Below are 14,302 nucleotides of genomic sequence, written 5' to 3'. Positions count from 1 at the left end.
ACCTTGTCTTCAGCTTTTGATTATGAAGCCATTTCCAAGAAATAATTGGTTATTAATTGGGTTGTGGACGTACTGATTGTTTGAAGCAATAACAAATCTTTTTTTCTTTCTTTCAAGAATAGGATTAACGCCACAACAAGGAGGGGCAACACTGATACTTTCGTACTTGACCAAAGTTAGTATTTTATCCTCTGCCATTAGGAAAATCCATACAGTTTTTAGGTTTTTTTCCCAGATTCACCGGAGAAGCCCAAGCTCTCTAGCTTATATCACCAAGAACCCTCCGTGGTTTTTCTTGCAAGCTTTTCCTTCTCAATTACTTTCTCCTCCTACTAGTCATTGTGCCTTGTCTTCAACCTCTGCGTGTTTTTTTATTCTGGTTTTTGAATGGCAGATTCAATAACCAGAAAAAGGGAGGTCTGCAAACGCAAAAGGCAATGCGAAAATAGTTTCTCGGCAGAGGAGTCTTATCAAGGAGCAATGTCTGGCACGAAGAGGCACGGAAACAGGAAAGCAGAGGAGCTTGAAAAACTATGCAATGCTAGGTTTGCATTGTATCTTACAATCCAAAAGGTAATTTTTCGGTCTGGCCAAAGGACCCGGCCAAGGCCAGAGAAAGCATCATCAAGTTCAAAAAAATGTAAGAACCCAATTCGTCATCACGCAGTAAACGTAAAGGAAAAAAGAAGGGGTATGAGGAGAAAGAGACTAAAGTTGGATAAGTTTTCAAGGGCTTTGGAGGATAATATTAATTCTTCTTTCGCCCGAAAAACAAAAACTATTCAGCCATACGGTAATACTGCAAAAGAAGATCATGGTGAAGAGAGCATGGCAGAATTGTTACAACCAAATGGTTATAATTTTCATGACGATAATATCGAATTTCGTTATGGATTCGACAGTAATGGTATTTGTGGTAATGTTAATTTGGAGCCTGGTTATAATGGAGATTTTGAATTAGTAGAGCTGGGGAATTTTGGTGGGGTCGATAATTATAATTATATCCCTCCATTAGGGTTTTTTTTCCACAAAGCTTCCATTACAATATTGGTGCTAATTTGATGGGGTTTGGTTGTCCAGAGAACAATAACATCGGTGTTATTAATAGTGTATTTCTTCTGCAAGCTCAAGCTGCTGGGTGGACATGCTGCAAGGAAGAAATTTATCAATGATATCTCCACTTCATGAGGCATTGTTGTGGCCTCAGCCTTTGCCATCTCAGATGATCAATGATCACCACAACATGAATTCACTTTCAAGTCACAATTACAACTATATAAATATTGCCTACCTTGTTTTGAAGAGCTCTCTAGCTAGCACTTAATTACTAGTTTCTAGCTTAATTTTAGTTTATTAATTGTAACACGGACTACGCTTTTTATTAGTTCCATGTTTAGAAGAAATATCCATAATTAATAGTATTTAGAATTAATGACTTGAGAGTAGTTAGGTCTTTGTGTTGCTTGTGTGTAGTAGACTTGTTTCATTAGAAATTAAGATCACTCACAATGGTGAAGAAGGCGGAACCATTTGGATCAGTTTCTCTGTTCTCATGGCTGGGTGAGGTGCAACTTCGGTTTCATCGTTTTCTTACAAATCAAAACCAACTACTTGACTTTGGAGGTCACTTACCAACAACCAGTATAGTAGAATGTAAATAGTGCACACAGAAATGGAGAGCTAAGAGAATTTCAATGCTCCAGCAGAAAGGAGCAAGCAAAACACCAGATTCACATGCATTATAGAGGTCAAGCAGAAGGAATGTCGTGGGTAGAGCATCTCAAAATCTTGCAGCAACTTAACAATGTTACACATGTAAGCTAAAATAATGAATCCGGAAACAAATTTGAATCTTTTGATAGCAGAGATGACTGTATTTTACAACAAATCCTAAAAAGAAATTTTATCACAGCTAAACAAACACCACTAGAGAGGCAAACCTAGGAACAAAAGTCAGACATCCACCAGTTTTGGAAGACCTAACAGTGCGTGCACCAAGCTAGATATCAGAAACAACAAACTTCAACTCTGCTCATACTCAAGGGCTTCCTCTGCAGCAACAGCAGCAGCAGCAGCATCAGCAGCCATTATCTCGTCAAACTTCTCAGACTTTCCGAGCAGTATTTCAATCTAAACAAAGAAGATCACATGATACCATCATCAACCTCCCAGATAAAATTACAGAATGAAAGTAATGTAATTCAATGTAAAGTCAATTAGATCATCATATCATCTGAATTCTGAGAAAATCAAAGTGAAGAGTGATCAACCAACCCTGAAACTCGTAAACTAAACCCACAAAACTATGCTATAAAACAATTGAACAAGCACTTCACATGTTAAAAGACAAGCAGAGCAAATCTTTATGGTCCGACAAAACTAAGCCAACACTTTGTTTTGAAGGCTTATCAATTCAATAATGAAGTTGCTGAAATCTTAGCCCTCAAACATAGAAGCACCCAATTAACTCAAATACCATGTCGCGGAAAGAATGGGAAGACCATCATGCAGAGCTGGTAATTGTATAAATTCAGAAACAAGCAAACTTTGGCACCTCAGTTCCGTAATGAGTGCTTTTTGAACCTCATTCTCTTTTAAATAACCCTAGCTATACGTGCCTATATTCCTTGCTAAAATCTAAAGGAATGTTTGTTGTTAACAAGAAATAATGTTTAAGAACCCCTAATTTTTGTTGCATATTACATAGTCCTTATTCTGCTGCATTAGGTTAACAAAACCACAATGTAGATATCAGAAAATTGCTAGGCTAATACAAAATTCAAAAGGTACCTTTGCCTTTTGAATTGGCCGCCCCCCTGCATCCTCCCTCATGTCAATTGTAGAAGTCGTGATCTCTGTATATGTTGCATACAACAGCAAGTTAAAAATTAATATGAGAAACATTTACCAAAAAGAAGAGAGAGATTGTCTGAAAGGCATAAGAATCCCACTCTTCTCGAAAGCCAATCCATTGTTCTTCAGAATCTCAGCAATGGTAACAACAGTAGCAATAGCTGTAGATATAAAACAAATTGTGAATCCTTAGTAAACAAAATATGAAAAGTTTTCACTTCAATAATACCGAAAATCATCAATGGTTTGACATAGTTGGGTAAAGATTATGTATAAGCCAATGCCTAGACAGCATTGAAATTGTAATTTTTGGGTGCACTTGTGACAGGAGAAACAATAAGCAAACAGAAGACACAAAGCATCTGCAACCCAATAATCACCTAATGGAACCAAAAACAAAAGGAGGGTAAGATAAACGAAACAATACCCATTCCAAGGGCAGAGAGCTCCACCTCATTGTTCTGCTCCATGTACCTCTGCAAAGGTAAATTGCAAACCATTGAATGACTGAAAACATACACAGTATCTGCAAATACGCATAACACAACTATTTGGCTTAAATCTTAAACTCAGTAGATCCATATGCATTCAAGAGAAAACCAACAACAATCTGTAGCTTTGGAATTTGGCAAGAATGGGTCTTCTCGACCGTTTTCAACAATCAAACAGAGAGCAAAAGGAAAATCCCAAAAACAATAGCGAAACAGATGAAGATGGAGAACATGGGGGTTGGTTTACCTTGGCAAGATTGACATAGAAGAAGAGGGGCTTCTTGGTATTTGAGACTTGGATGCGATTCTTCTTGTTGTTATATGATGAGTCCGTGATTTGCAAGTTGTTCACTCCCTCTGTGACACCCTCCATTGTTGCTTCTGCTTCTTTCTTCTTCTTGTTGTTTTGCTCTGCAGAGAGAAAAGAAAAACCCTAATCTCCTCACAGTCCCTCCGAAATTTACCTGAAATTTATAAATGCTCAAAAACCCTCCAAGGGTTTTAATCAAACAAACGCTCCAGTCTACTGGCTTCTACAGGTCGATACGCTGTCGTTTCGGGATTGGTTTTCAGAATTTGCCTCATTGACAAGTAATGCATTGCAGTACAACTCATCTTGTTGGAAATGACATAATTACCCCATTCAATTTGTATGCTGTATGCTGTAGACCTTATTGGTAGATTGCAAGTTCTAGAGTTTTTATTTATTTATTTATTTTATTTATATATTAAAGTTTTAGGCTCTTCTAAATAAATGTTGTTAATGATCATTTAGTCTAGTGGCTCCAGTCTCAATTTTGTTGGAGGAAGTCGTGAGTTCAAATTTCATAACTAGTCGATGAGAAGAAAAACGCAAGTGTCTCGTCAAAATGCAATACAGTCGACTTGATCGACTAAGAGGCCCGTGACACAGAAAATGCAATTTTGTGTACAATTCTTTTACATATATCCTCGAACAACAGTTGGTTTGAGTACTTTTCAACTCCATGCTTAAGTTTTGATGCTCACATGCATCCCAGAGGGCATGAATTTCGAAATTCATTCATGTCAATATTTTACAGTAGAAATTGGCTCTATAGAACTATAAATGCAAGATCATAGAAATTGTGTTAAATAAACAAAAATAAAAATATAATTCCTATAGGCTTGTCTGATGAAAGAATTTGTATTCAATAATTGTAGTTCCATGATGATAGGCAATAAATAAGCTTACATCGACCGAAACAAAGTTTGTCCTAACAGATACAGACCAAGTAGTGCAATAAATAGCTTCTATATATCCCTCTTGACAACAACCATAACAATGCTACACAACAATGACTAAGATCAAAGTTCAAGAAACATATTTCAGCAGGTAACAACAAACACTTTGTCAAAGGGGCAACAAAAAACATACACAAGGGTTCTCTCAGTTTTCTTCCACCAGACTCCCTTTTCGGACGCGGTGACCGTACATAGAAGTTCAGTAGACGACTTTACTTGATTTCTTGTATATACACACAGAAGGTGGAGAGAGATGCCGGTTTCCACAAAAGAAAGATTTTTTCTTTGAAATGAACTAACAATTGATGCCACATTGACCATTTGATGCAGCTTTTGTTGCGTCTTTAGTGAACGGGTCGATGCGCACCCACAGCAGGGAGAAGATTGAAGCAAGAAGAATAGACCACACGATGACAATTGTCGGGGTACGATTTTGCCGACCCAAAAGACCCTTCAGGAATGGATACAGATGTGCAACGACCCATAGGGCAAAAAACAGTTTGCCAAAGAGTGGACCCCAAGACTGGTACCCACTATTTATGGCATATGAAACACCGGCTACAATACCTACCATGTTCACAAGAAGAACTGTGGTTGGAGGGATGAGAAGCGATGTCCATTTGAACACATAAAGCTCTGCAAAATCTCCATCCTCATCAGATGCCTTTGATGTGACAGTGAAGTTGGTATCAATCCCAGCAAGAACTTTTAGGAGACCTTGAAAGACAGCAAAGAGATGAGCTGATGTGCCACCGATGATCCAGAACTGTTCGTTTCTCCACCAATCTTCAATACTGACTCCACTCCACCTAAGCTCAAGAATTCCGGTTGCAATAATGGAAACAAAGAGCAGAATGAACCACATGCTAGCAAAGTTACTTATCTGCACAGACATAAACAGATTTATTGGATGCTCAAAATGAAAATCCAGAGTGTCAAAATACTAAATAATCGAATGAATAAAGGTCCCATGACAGTGAAATTTTATGGCACTTTAAGAACTTTATTAATTATTTTTTTAGTAGGATTGACGCAGGATTAGTACTAACCTCAGGAATAATGAACTTTTCTGTGAGAAGGCAAAAGGCAGGGAGCAAACAGTACGCAATCAGCGGTATAGACGTGAGGGGGTAAACAATGGTATTGATGTATGCTAATCTCTCCAAAAGCTTCAATTTCCCATTGTAGCCATACCATATGGGACAATGCCTGCTTAGCAAAATTTCAATTGACCCCAAGGCCCATCGAAGCACCTGGTTCAAACGATCAGAAAGATTGATGGGAGCAGAACCCTTAAATGCTGGGCGGGGAGGCATGCAATAGACTGATATCCAACCACGGGCATGCATCTTAAACCCAGTTAAAATATCTTCAGTCACAGAACCATAGATCCATCCAATCTGGTGATAAATCAAAATGTTAAATTTTTATAAATCTAAAATCACAAGTCCATTCAATAAGTATGCTACTATTTATGTTGGGAATGAGGGCTGCTAGGACCTAATTGATATACTGACTGACCTCTTTTCCCCATTCAGTCTTGTCTTCATATCCACAGCTAATAACATGTATGGCTTCCTTCAAAAGGGTCGCAGGATTGGTTGTAGGCGGAATGCCTCCTTGTTCCATGAAGGTGGCTGCAATAAAAACTGGTGATTGACCAAAGCGCTTCTCTAAGCTCTTCTGAGACATAAGAAGAGTCCTCTCATCATCATAACCTGCACAATATGAAGTGATCGTAGTTAAATTTACATCGCATGGATGCATTAAAACATAAATTTGATTTTTCTGTAAATTTTGGTCATATCAAACCTCAAATCAATATAACTTCTATTAATTTTTGTCAAAAGAATGAACACAAATAATAACAAGTATAATAATAATAAGCAGCAACCTTCGACACCCTCCTCAATGTCTTCCATATTAAAAATGGGAATAGTGGATTCCGTTCTTTTAACTGCCCTCTTCTTGTCAATATACTTCTTATTGCTAGTCTTTCCCTTCTTTCTTGAACCACAACAACTCTTGACGATAATGTTTGGTTGTAAATCTTCCTCAGTCAAAACTGGATCATACCCATATAGAGCTTGTCTGTTGAAACAGCAACCAGTTCCCACATAGACTGGACCCTGGATGCCATCCAGCCCTTTCAAGTTGATCTGCAAATAAAACAAAGTATTTTACAGGTGGAGCCATAATAACTGTCACATGGTGTAATATTTCTTATTGGTGATTGTAAAACAAGTAGCACCTACATCGAAGAAGACAATGTTCCGATTGGCATATCGATCGTGCAAGTCAATGCCATCAAAACGCTGAGGGAACTGGACATAACAGGTCTTCTTCCCATAAGCTGGGTCCATCATGAAACACATGGCTTCCTTAAGAGCTTTACTATTATTGAAGTAGTGATCACAATCGACATTCAAAAGATATGCACCATTTGTCAGGACAGCTGAAACTCGAATCTGCATGGCCCATAGTGAACCAAGTTAGAAAACCAAAATGATTTTTGGCATATACTTCAGTTCATCAGGGGACAATCTTTTATTACAAAACTTGTTTAAGAGATGCTGACATTTTAAACCAACAGGTATTTACCCGACAATTTCTTCCGCCATACCAGAAAATGTTTGTGTCCCTCCAACCTTATAATGTACCGTGATGTGATTGGTAAAGGAAATATTGAGGATTCTAATTGGGCAAGGGAATATTGACGATCAATGGGTCAAGGAAATATTGACGATCAATGGGTCAAGGAAATATTGATCCTACTTGGCCATGAAAACATTAAGGAGGATCCTACTAGTGAGTTCTAAAAAAGCTAATGGTGTACATAGACCCATGTGTATGCATTTATACCAATGTATATCTTCCCATAAATGAGGATTTGGCATTTATCCAGAGTTAACAGACATGATTGAGTAATCAAAAATATAGTTCCAAATAGGTCAAAGCACTGACATTACTACCCAGAAAAGAAAATTATATCTTAATCAATTTCAGGGGTTAACAAACCAGTGCATTCATTGCTCCAGCTTTCTTGTGATGCTGGAAGCCAGGTCGCTTCTCACGAGAAACATAAACAAGTCGAGGCAGCTCATTTCCATCAGTATCAAGGCCCCCACTGTGGCCTAAGAAGACCTGTTCTTCCACACGTTAGAAAACTAAAATTAGTATAGAAGCAATAAGAGGAGGCAGAAACCAAAATGCACTGGATAAAAATGCAAGTACCTGGATCATTCCTGGATGGTCCCTAGCATTGTTTCCAGGCCATGGAGTCCCATCCTGCATTGTCCAACCTTCTTCAGGCATCTTCTGTGCCTTGGCAACTAAGGCATTGATCCGTACCTTGAATTCTTCATACTCTCTCTGTGGGGTAAAACAAATGCATTTAGACTCCATTCGCAGTGCTAAACATGCATATGAAGTTTACCACAATCTGCTCTCTAAACATCCTTTAACTCTCACAGGAAATAATCAAATAATATGACCCATAAAACTCTCATGACATTTCAAATTTTAAACTATTTGTTTAAGGTTACAGCAACCAGATCTACCGAAGTATAACACTTTTTTTTTCCTTTTGTATACTGGCATCAAACTCCAATTCTAATAACAATGAAATAGACAATCCGGTGTCTATCAAGAATTGAAGCAATCATCTTGTTTGAAATGAGATTATAAAATATTTAAAAAAATGCAAACTACAGGCAGGATCAATAGCATTCATTTAAGCTGAAAACCGGATGGGTAGTTATATTGCTTTAAAAGGAATGCACTATTGGAAGGATGAATTATTTAATTTAAAGTAGGCATCACATGCAAATTATGTAACTTAAATCAGGCAGCACATGCAAAGAATGAGAATAATCATCTTGCTTGAAATGTGCAAATAAGAAATAATCATGTAGAACTTTTTTTGACAAACCCATGCAACATATTTCCGTATCACTCACCTTCATTGCTCTACGCTCTTTTACAAAAGAAGGTTGTATCTTGTCCTTTAAGTAATCAATCTTTTGGGCAAAATAAAATTCAGGGGCTCTAGGTTCAATGTTGTGTTTCTTGCAAAAAGGCACCCACTTCCTAGCAAACTCCGCAGTTTCAGAAAGGGATTCAAATGTTAGCATTGCTGACCCATCATCAGACACATAGCAAGAGACTTTGTCCACAGGGTAATCCACAGAAAGTATGGATAAAACAGTGTTAGCTGTAACCAGAGGAGGCTCTTTCATGGGATCCACTGTACTAACAAATACATCTATAGGAGCTAGCTGGGATGGTTCCCCTTCACGATCATACCTGCAATAATAAAAAATGGTATGAAACTAATTTTTAGAACCACACGCCGAACTATAGATTGTCACAGATGATACTAAGTTGGCCAACCTCAATGTGAGCCTGTCCAGATAGGTCTCACGATTAATGGGAAACCATTTTGGAAACTGATCCAGAAGCCAGGATAAAGCGAACCAAATCTCACAGATAACTGATGTTAACCATAATGGGTATGCATCTTTCACAGGGTGAGTTGCACGATATTGCAAGAAGAAACCCAGAATAATAAGCCGGAGTATGATCACAACACGATAAGGTGTCAGATGAGATGAAGAAATAGGCACGATACGACTTAAAGGTTGCCTGGCATCATCAGCCCTGAGAAGAAAACCAAAGAAAATCAAATAGGCATATTCAAGGAAAAATTCCACCATTAAACACTTGACTGCAACAGGAAAATCTGACCACCAAAAGAAAATGCAACAGGGAATGACACTTTTCATTTCCATAAAGATGATTTAGTAACATAATAGCGATAACAAAGGGCATTTTGAGAAGGGCTCACATTTGGAGTTCTTCTCCATTTGAACCAGTGCCTTCATTGTCCCCCTTTCCTTCAGCGTATCTACTAGTCATCTGCATCATATTTTTGTCCTGTTTGAGTTTCCAGCCTTCAACCCTTTCTTTCCAGTCAACATTTCCTAGCCCATAAGAATTCAAGTCCTTCGACGGGTCCACTATTCTTACTGGAACTGTAATAATAAATTACACAATCAAATAACTATTTAAACAAGTCATTTGTCAGAGGACTTCTTGTATGAATGTAATTAAGGTGTACCTGGCTGTCTTGGATCCAAAGGACCTGATGTAGTTCGCACAGATTGGTTGTCAGGTGTTGCACATGGAATCTCGCCAGACATCTGAAGAGATTATGAGCATAACTTTAAAAGCAAGATAAAATGCATAAAACAACCATGTAAGGCTTGCAACTATAAGCTGTAGTTACAAGCAGTAATTTCATCTCAGGATACAAATACTCCAAGTGACATACAGAAAAATCTAAGAGCACTTCCTTTAACAGATGTTACTTGTATCAAATTAAAAGAAGAGCTAAAAAATCAACACACTCGTCTCTATGAACATGAGCAGGCCTTAATCAAATTTGAATGAGTGAGATAAATAAGCACTATTGCTAATTGCCTACCGGCTGCCCATTGGTTAGAAGGGGAATTGGCTGTTGAGATTCATGTCTAGAGGAAGATGAGAGGTCAGCATCTTCTCCTTGCCACTGGCGTCTGGCATTGCTATTTCCTTGTGCGTAATTGAACTCATTCTCCAGATCATCAATATCATCCTCATCATCATCTCCGTCCACTCGAGGACTCCCTAAAGTACATCAGTTATATTAACTTCATTGCAAGAATTATGGCCATAAGCCAAAATAACGGGATTGAATTCTCTAAAAGTAATCAAACCACAAGCTAACCTTTGTGCCTTTTGTATCTAGTCTTGCACTGTGGGCAAGATTGGTTCCCATCTTTCCGCTCATACTCATAACATGGACGACAAACTGGAAAGGCACACTCATTACAGGCAACAAAGACATCACCAGTGGCCGTGAGTCCAACAGTATCACCACAGATCTGACATATCTGCCCGTTCAGATTTTTTAAGGGTTTGGGCTGCATTACCAATGACAATGTTCAAAACCGTTAAAAGGAAATTTATTGAAAGTAGCAAGAAACTTGATATATGTGTACCTATGTTTTAGGCTTTTAGCAAATAAAAGGTTCATTGATAAATGCAGTATTTTGTAATAATGAAACTCGAAGGATGCACATAATTAATTACCATGATCAAAGTCTTTATGAAATTGATCAATAACTCAGAATTTCATTCCAAGAAAGGTTAAACTAACATTAGTTACACTGGCATTGTCAATCACATGAAATGTAAACCACGAAGCCTAACAAGCAGTTCAACTCACAGTTCAGAGAACAGATCACAGGCATGTGTTATGAGTGATGAGTCAGTGAAAGAAGAAAGAAGCTAAAATTTCATTGAGCTGAATTCAAATGAGATGACCGACAATAAAGGACTAAACTATCAAGATCTTAGATTCATTACGGAAAAATAAAAGAAGTATCAAACTAGAAAAGTAATAATAATTAGATTGGGTTGTCAAAAAGTGTCGGCAAATCCAGCTATAGACATCACAGATTAAACTTTGATAAACACATTTCTAAGATCTGATAGAAATTACATTTACCATTCCACAGCTATTCATAAAGCAAACAAATTTCTACAAGATCAGTGCTTTAACAAATCCAAACTCAAATCTCCAAGTTTGACTGTAACATCCACTGCCCCTTGTCTCAATCAAAACTCCATATCTAAATTCTAAAACTACCCATTTCCGATTCAGTCAAAAGAACACAGATATTTACTGAAAACTCAGCTCCCCTTAGACAACACTGAGATCCACACAGTACCCAAAAAAAATTATTAAAAAAAAAAAACAAAAACCCACATCAAAACAAACAATAAATAACACAAATCGGAAAAAAAATCGAAAAGGGTAACTCTGAAAACACTTTACCGCGCTATCTGAATCGTGGCGAATCCGAACGAGTTCGTTTCTGTTGTAAGAGCCAGCCACCAGTCCAGCATTGGCTTCCATGGCTGTTCTCAATTCTTGAGCTTCCTCAGAGTTGCGATTTCAATTGTTTTGGTTTGGGATATCAGAAAAGAGATCTGTCGGCAAAGAAGTGAGGGAGGCAAAGGCTGTGAATTCTTCGCCCATTCACTACGACATCTCTGATCTCTCTCTACTCATGACAGCTTTGCCTTTACTTGTCCTTTTATTACTATATTTTCTGTTCTTTCTTTTTTTTAATATTTATTTCATTTTACCGGGTGAACCGGTTGCCACTGTCCCGCCCCAGCTCGCTTTAGTCGTTGTACAGTGAATCAGTTTAGACTCCTTTTGTCTTTGTTTCACTTTTTTTTTTTTTTTTTTGGGTTAGAAAATTATTGTCTTATAATTAAATATACATGATATTTTTACAATACTGTATATCAAATTTTAAAATAATTTATTTTCAAATTTTTATCAATATATTTGTATGTTTTTTAAATGAAGTTTTTTTTGGGCAAAAATTTTACTTGCAGTGAATGAATTCTATTAAATCCTCATAAGAACTTCGAGTTGCTATGAAAACTAAATGGTCACATCGTTATAGAAAGAATTCCAATAAAGCATATATACTTTACGTTCATGGTTAGAGAAATGGTATAAGATTTAGTAATTTTTTATGATTTGAAATTTAAATTTGAGGCATGATCTGATTGTTGGAGATAGTCGAAATAACACCACAAAAAAAACCCATATCATTATTGAAGAGCAATTACTAATTACATGAAGGATTTCAAAGTATCTAATGTAATTGGTGGTTGAAGTTATTTTGCAATAATCAAGAGATGCGATTAGTGATATAAACAACATCCCTTTTATTTTCTTTATTTAACAAAAACGATGATATCACAATAATGCAACACAACACCAAACCATGCAGTTGTTATACGAGTCTGGTGAGAAACCAGAGAGCCCAATTGAGTTTAATTGTTGACTTAAAACGGTTGCATCCAATCTAATTTGGACACGTGTAAGGTTACCGGTTGGGTTGTCTTTGTCAAGGAGAGAAGAACCAACAAGTGTCGTATATATTTTAAGTCTTAATTTTGTAATTTATTGTTTGCTGGTAACAGGCTGTAGTGGGAGAGTACCAGTAGTGGTTATTGTCGGTGGTAGCAATTTCTTTGCATTGTTTTGGATTTGCATGCAAAAATGGATTGCGAAACCACTAATGAATCTTCCTCACCATGTAGGCCCGTCTTATAAAATAAAAAGGAAAATCAAGGAGGCCCTCATAAAGGCTCAGGCCCAAGTGGGCCGAAGGAAATTTTATACATGACTTCAGATTTAGGGTTGTATTCAATCCATACTTATAATGATTTTTTTTAAGTGAGTGACTTTCATAGAGTTAACGATTTTTAATGACTATTATGGAGTTTATAAAGGTAAGTGACAAACTTATAATGATTTTATCGTGAGTTTTATAGAGTTTTATCTACTTTTTGAATTGCTAATGATGATTGAATAACACAAAATCTGTTCATACGAAAGAATCTCCTCGAAAAACATGAAGTTCAAGTACTATTTCATTTTGGGATGAAAAATATTATGAAAGACCCGCATGATCGATTTGATGAGAAACACTTTGGAGGGAAAAAAGTTCAGGTTTGGTTTTTCTTTGTGGGGAAATGATTTTTGATCTCCTTCCTTTCTTTAAGATTTTTGTGTCTCACATATTGAAGAGAACTCCCATATTGGTTTGAGGGGAATTTTTATGGAGTGAAGAGAGTTCACCCAGGAAAGAAGATGGAGTGTGTGGGTGAGTGGCCGTTGGTGACAACGATTATGCAGAGTGAAGACAGGAGAGAGACAAAAAACTTTTAAAAGTTTAAAATGTTTTGTTGAAGAGTTTAAAGTCATTAGGAAATTAGCAAGACTTTTGGTGTTAACAATTAGGCTTAAAAGTATATAAAAGTCATTTACTTAATAAACTCTTTACAAGTTATTAATTTTTTGGATACCACCAAACTTTTGAAGACTTTTTAAAAGTCACAATTGACTACCACTATACTTTGATAAACTCATTAAATATCTTAATTGAATACCCTCGGACTTTTTAATTATGTGAAAGTCTTTAATTTTCTATCAAAGTATTGATTGAATACACCCCCGTTAGAGTGAAAATTTTAGACACGACACAACAACCCACTTAAAAACAACAAACATGAGTCATTCTATAGTGAGAGCCTTGTATATGGGCTTTAGGTGAGGTCCTATCTCTCAATCATTAGATCAAGTTAACCAATTTGATCCAACAGTTAAGAGATAGAGCCTCACCTAATGACCATATATAAGGAACTCACTATAGAATTCTTGCAACAACCAAACAAGTTTGCATTCGGCCACAATTTTGTTTGTGTAATAAGCGTGTTGACCCGCTTAACACAGTTAGTAAACAGTTCGTATTTTGGGTCAAGCCACCTAACCCAAAAATGACACGCTTTAACATGATTATGTAATTGTGTAACCCACATAACCGTATTACACAAGATTAACTACTTAAATTTTAAGTTTAAATAAAAAGACCCCAAAAAAGAATGGAAAACGTATAATACTCAATGTTGGTTTGTATTATAATCAACAGGTATAGGATTCTAAGTTTTCAATAATCACAGAAATTTTCAGGGCATAAATGCATTAGTCGTGTTCGTTTTATTTACGAAAAAGATATAAAATGAAGTTAGATTATTAAACGTGTGGCGATGTTTTTCTTTTTTAT

The 14,302-nt window shown here is 36.8% G+C and overlaps 2 protein-coding genes across 2 annotated transcripts; both read right to left on the bottom strand.

Annotated features, from left to right (window-relative positions):
- Window positions 1-1,829: 1,829 nt before the first annotated feature.
- LOC110768238 (uncharacterized protein At2g34160-like) lies at window positions 1,830-3,827 on the bottom strand. The gene is made up of 5 exons (XM_021971940.2): window positions 3,592-3,827; window positions 3,281-3,329; window positions 2,952-3,014; window positions 2,791-2,855; window positions 1,830-2,130 (listed from the first exon to the last, which is right to left on the bottom strand). Exons 1-5 carry the CDS (start codon window positions 3,715-3,717, stop codon window positions 2,023-2,025), a joined length of 411 nt encoding a protein of 136 aa, XP_021827632.1. The 5' UTR covers window positions 3,718-3,827; the 3' UTR covers window positions 1,830-2,022.
- Window positions 3,828-4,490: 663 nt separating this feature from the next.
- On the bottom strand, window positions 4,491-11,735 carry LOC110768245 (cellulose synthase A catalytic subunit 1 [UDP-forming]). Its single transcript, XM_021971948.2, has 14 exons — window positions 11,488-11,735; window positions 10,375-10,570; window positions 10,093-10,274; window positions 9,727-9,808; window positions 9,454-9,640; window positions 9,000-9,266; window positions 8,567-8,912; window positions 7,842-7,979; window positions 7,626-7,751; window positions 6,863-7,075; window positions 6,502-6,766; window positions 6,129-6,325; window positions 5,657-6,007; window positions 4,491-5,490 (listed from the first exon to the last, which is right to left on the bottom strand). The coding sequence occupies exons 1-14, from the start codon at window positions 11,566-11,568 to the stop codon at window positions 4,903-4,905; spliced, it is 3,219 nt and encodes a 1,072-aa protein (XP_021827640.1). The 5' UTR covers window positions 11,569-11,735; the 3' UTR covers window positions 4,491-4,902.
- Between the last annotated feature and the right edge of the window lie 2,567 nt (window positions 11,736-14,302).

Source organism: Prunus avium, chromosome 1 (assembly GCF_965620075.1).
Source record: "Prunus avium chromosome 1, drPruAviu1.hap1.1, whole genome shotgun sequence".
Lineage (NCBI taxonomy): Eukaryota > Viridiplantae > Streptophyta > Magnoliopsida > Rosales > Rosaceae > Prunus > Prunus avium.
The sequence above is the reverse complement of the archived record's forward strand: the minus strand, read 5'-3'. Positions and strand labels throughout refer to the sequence as shown.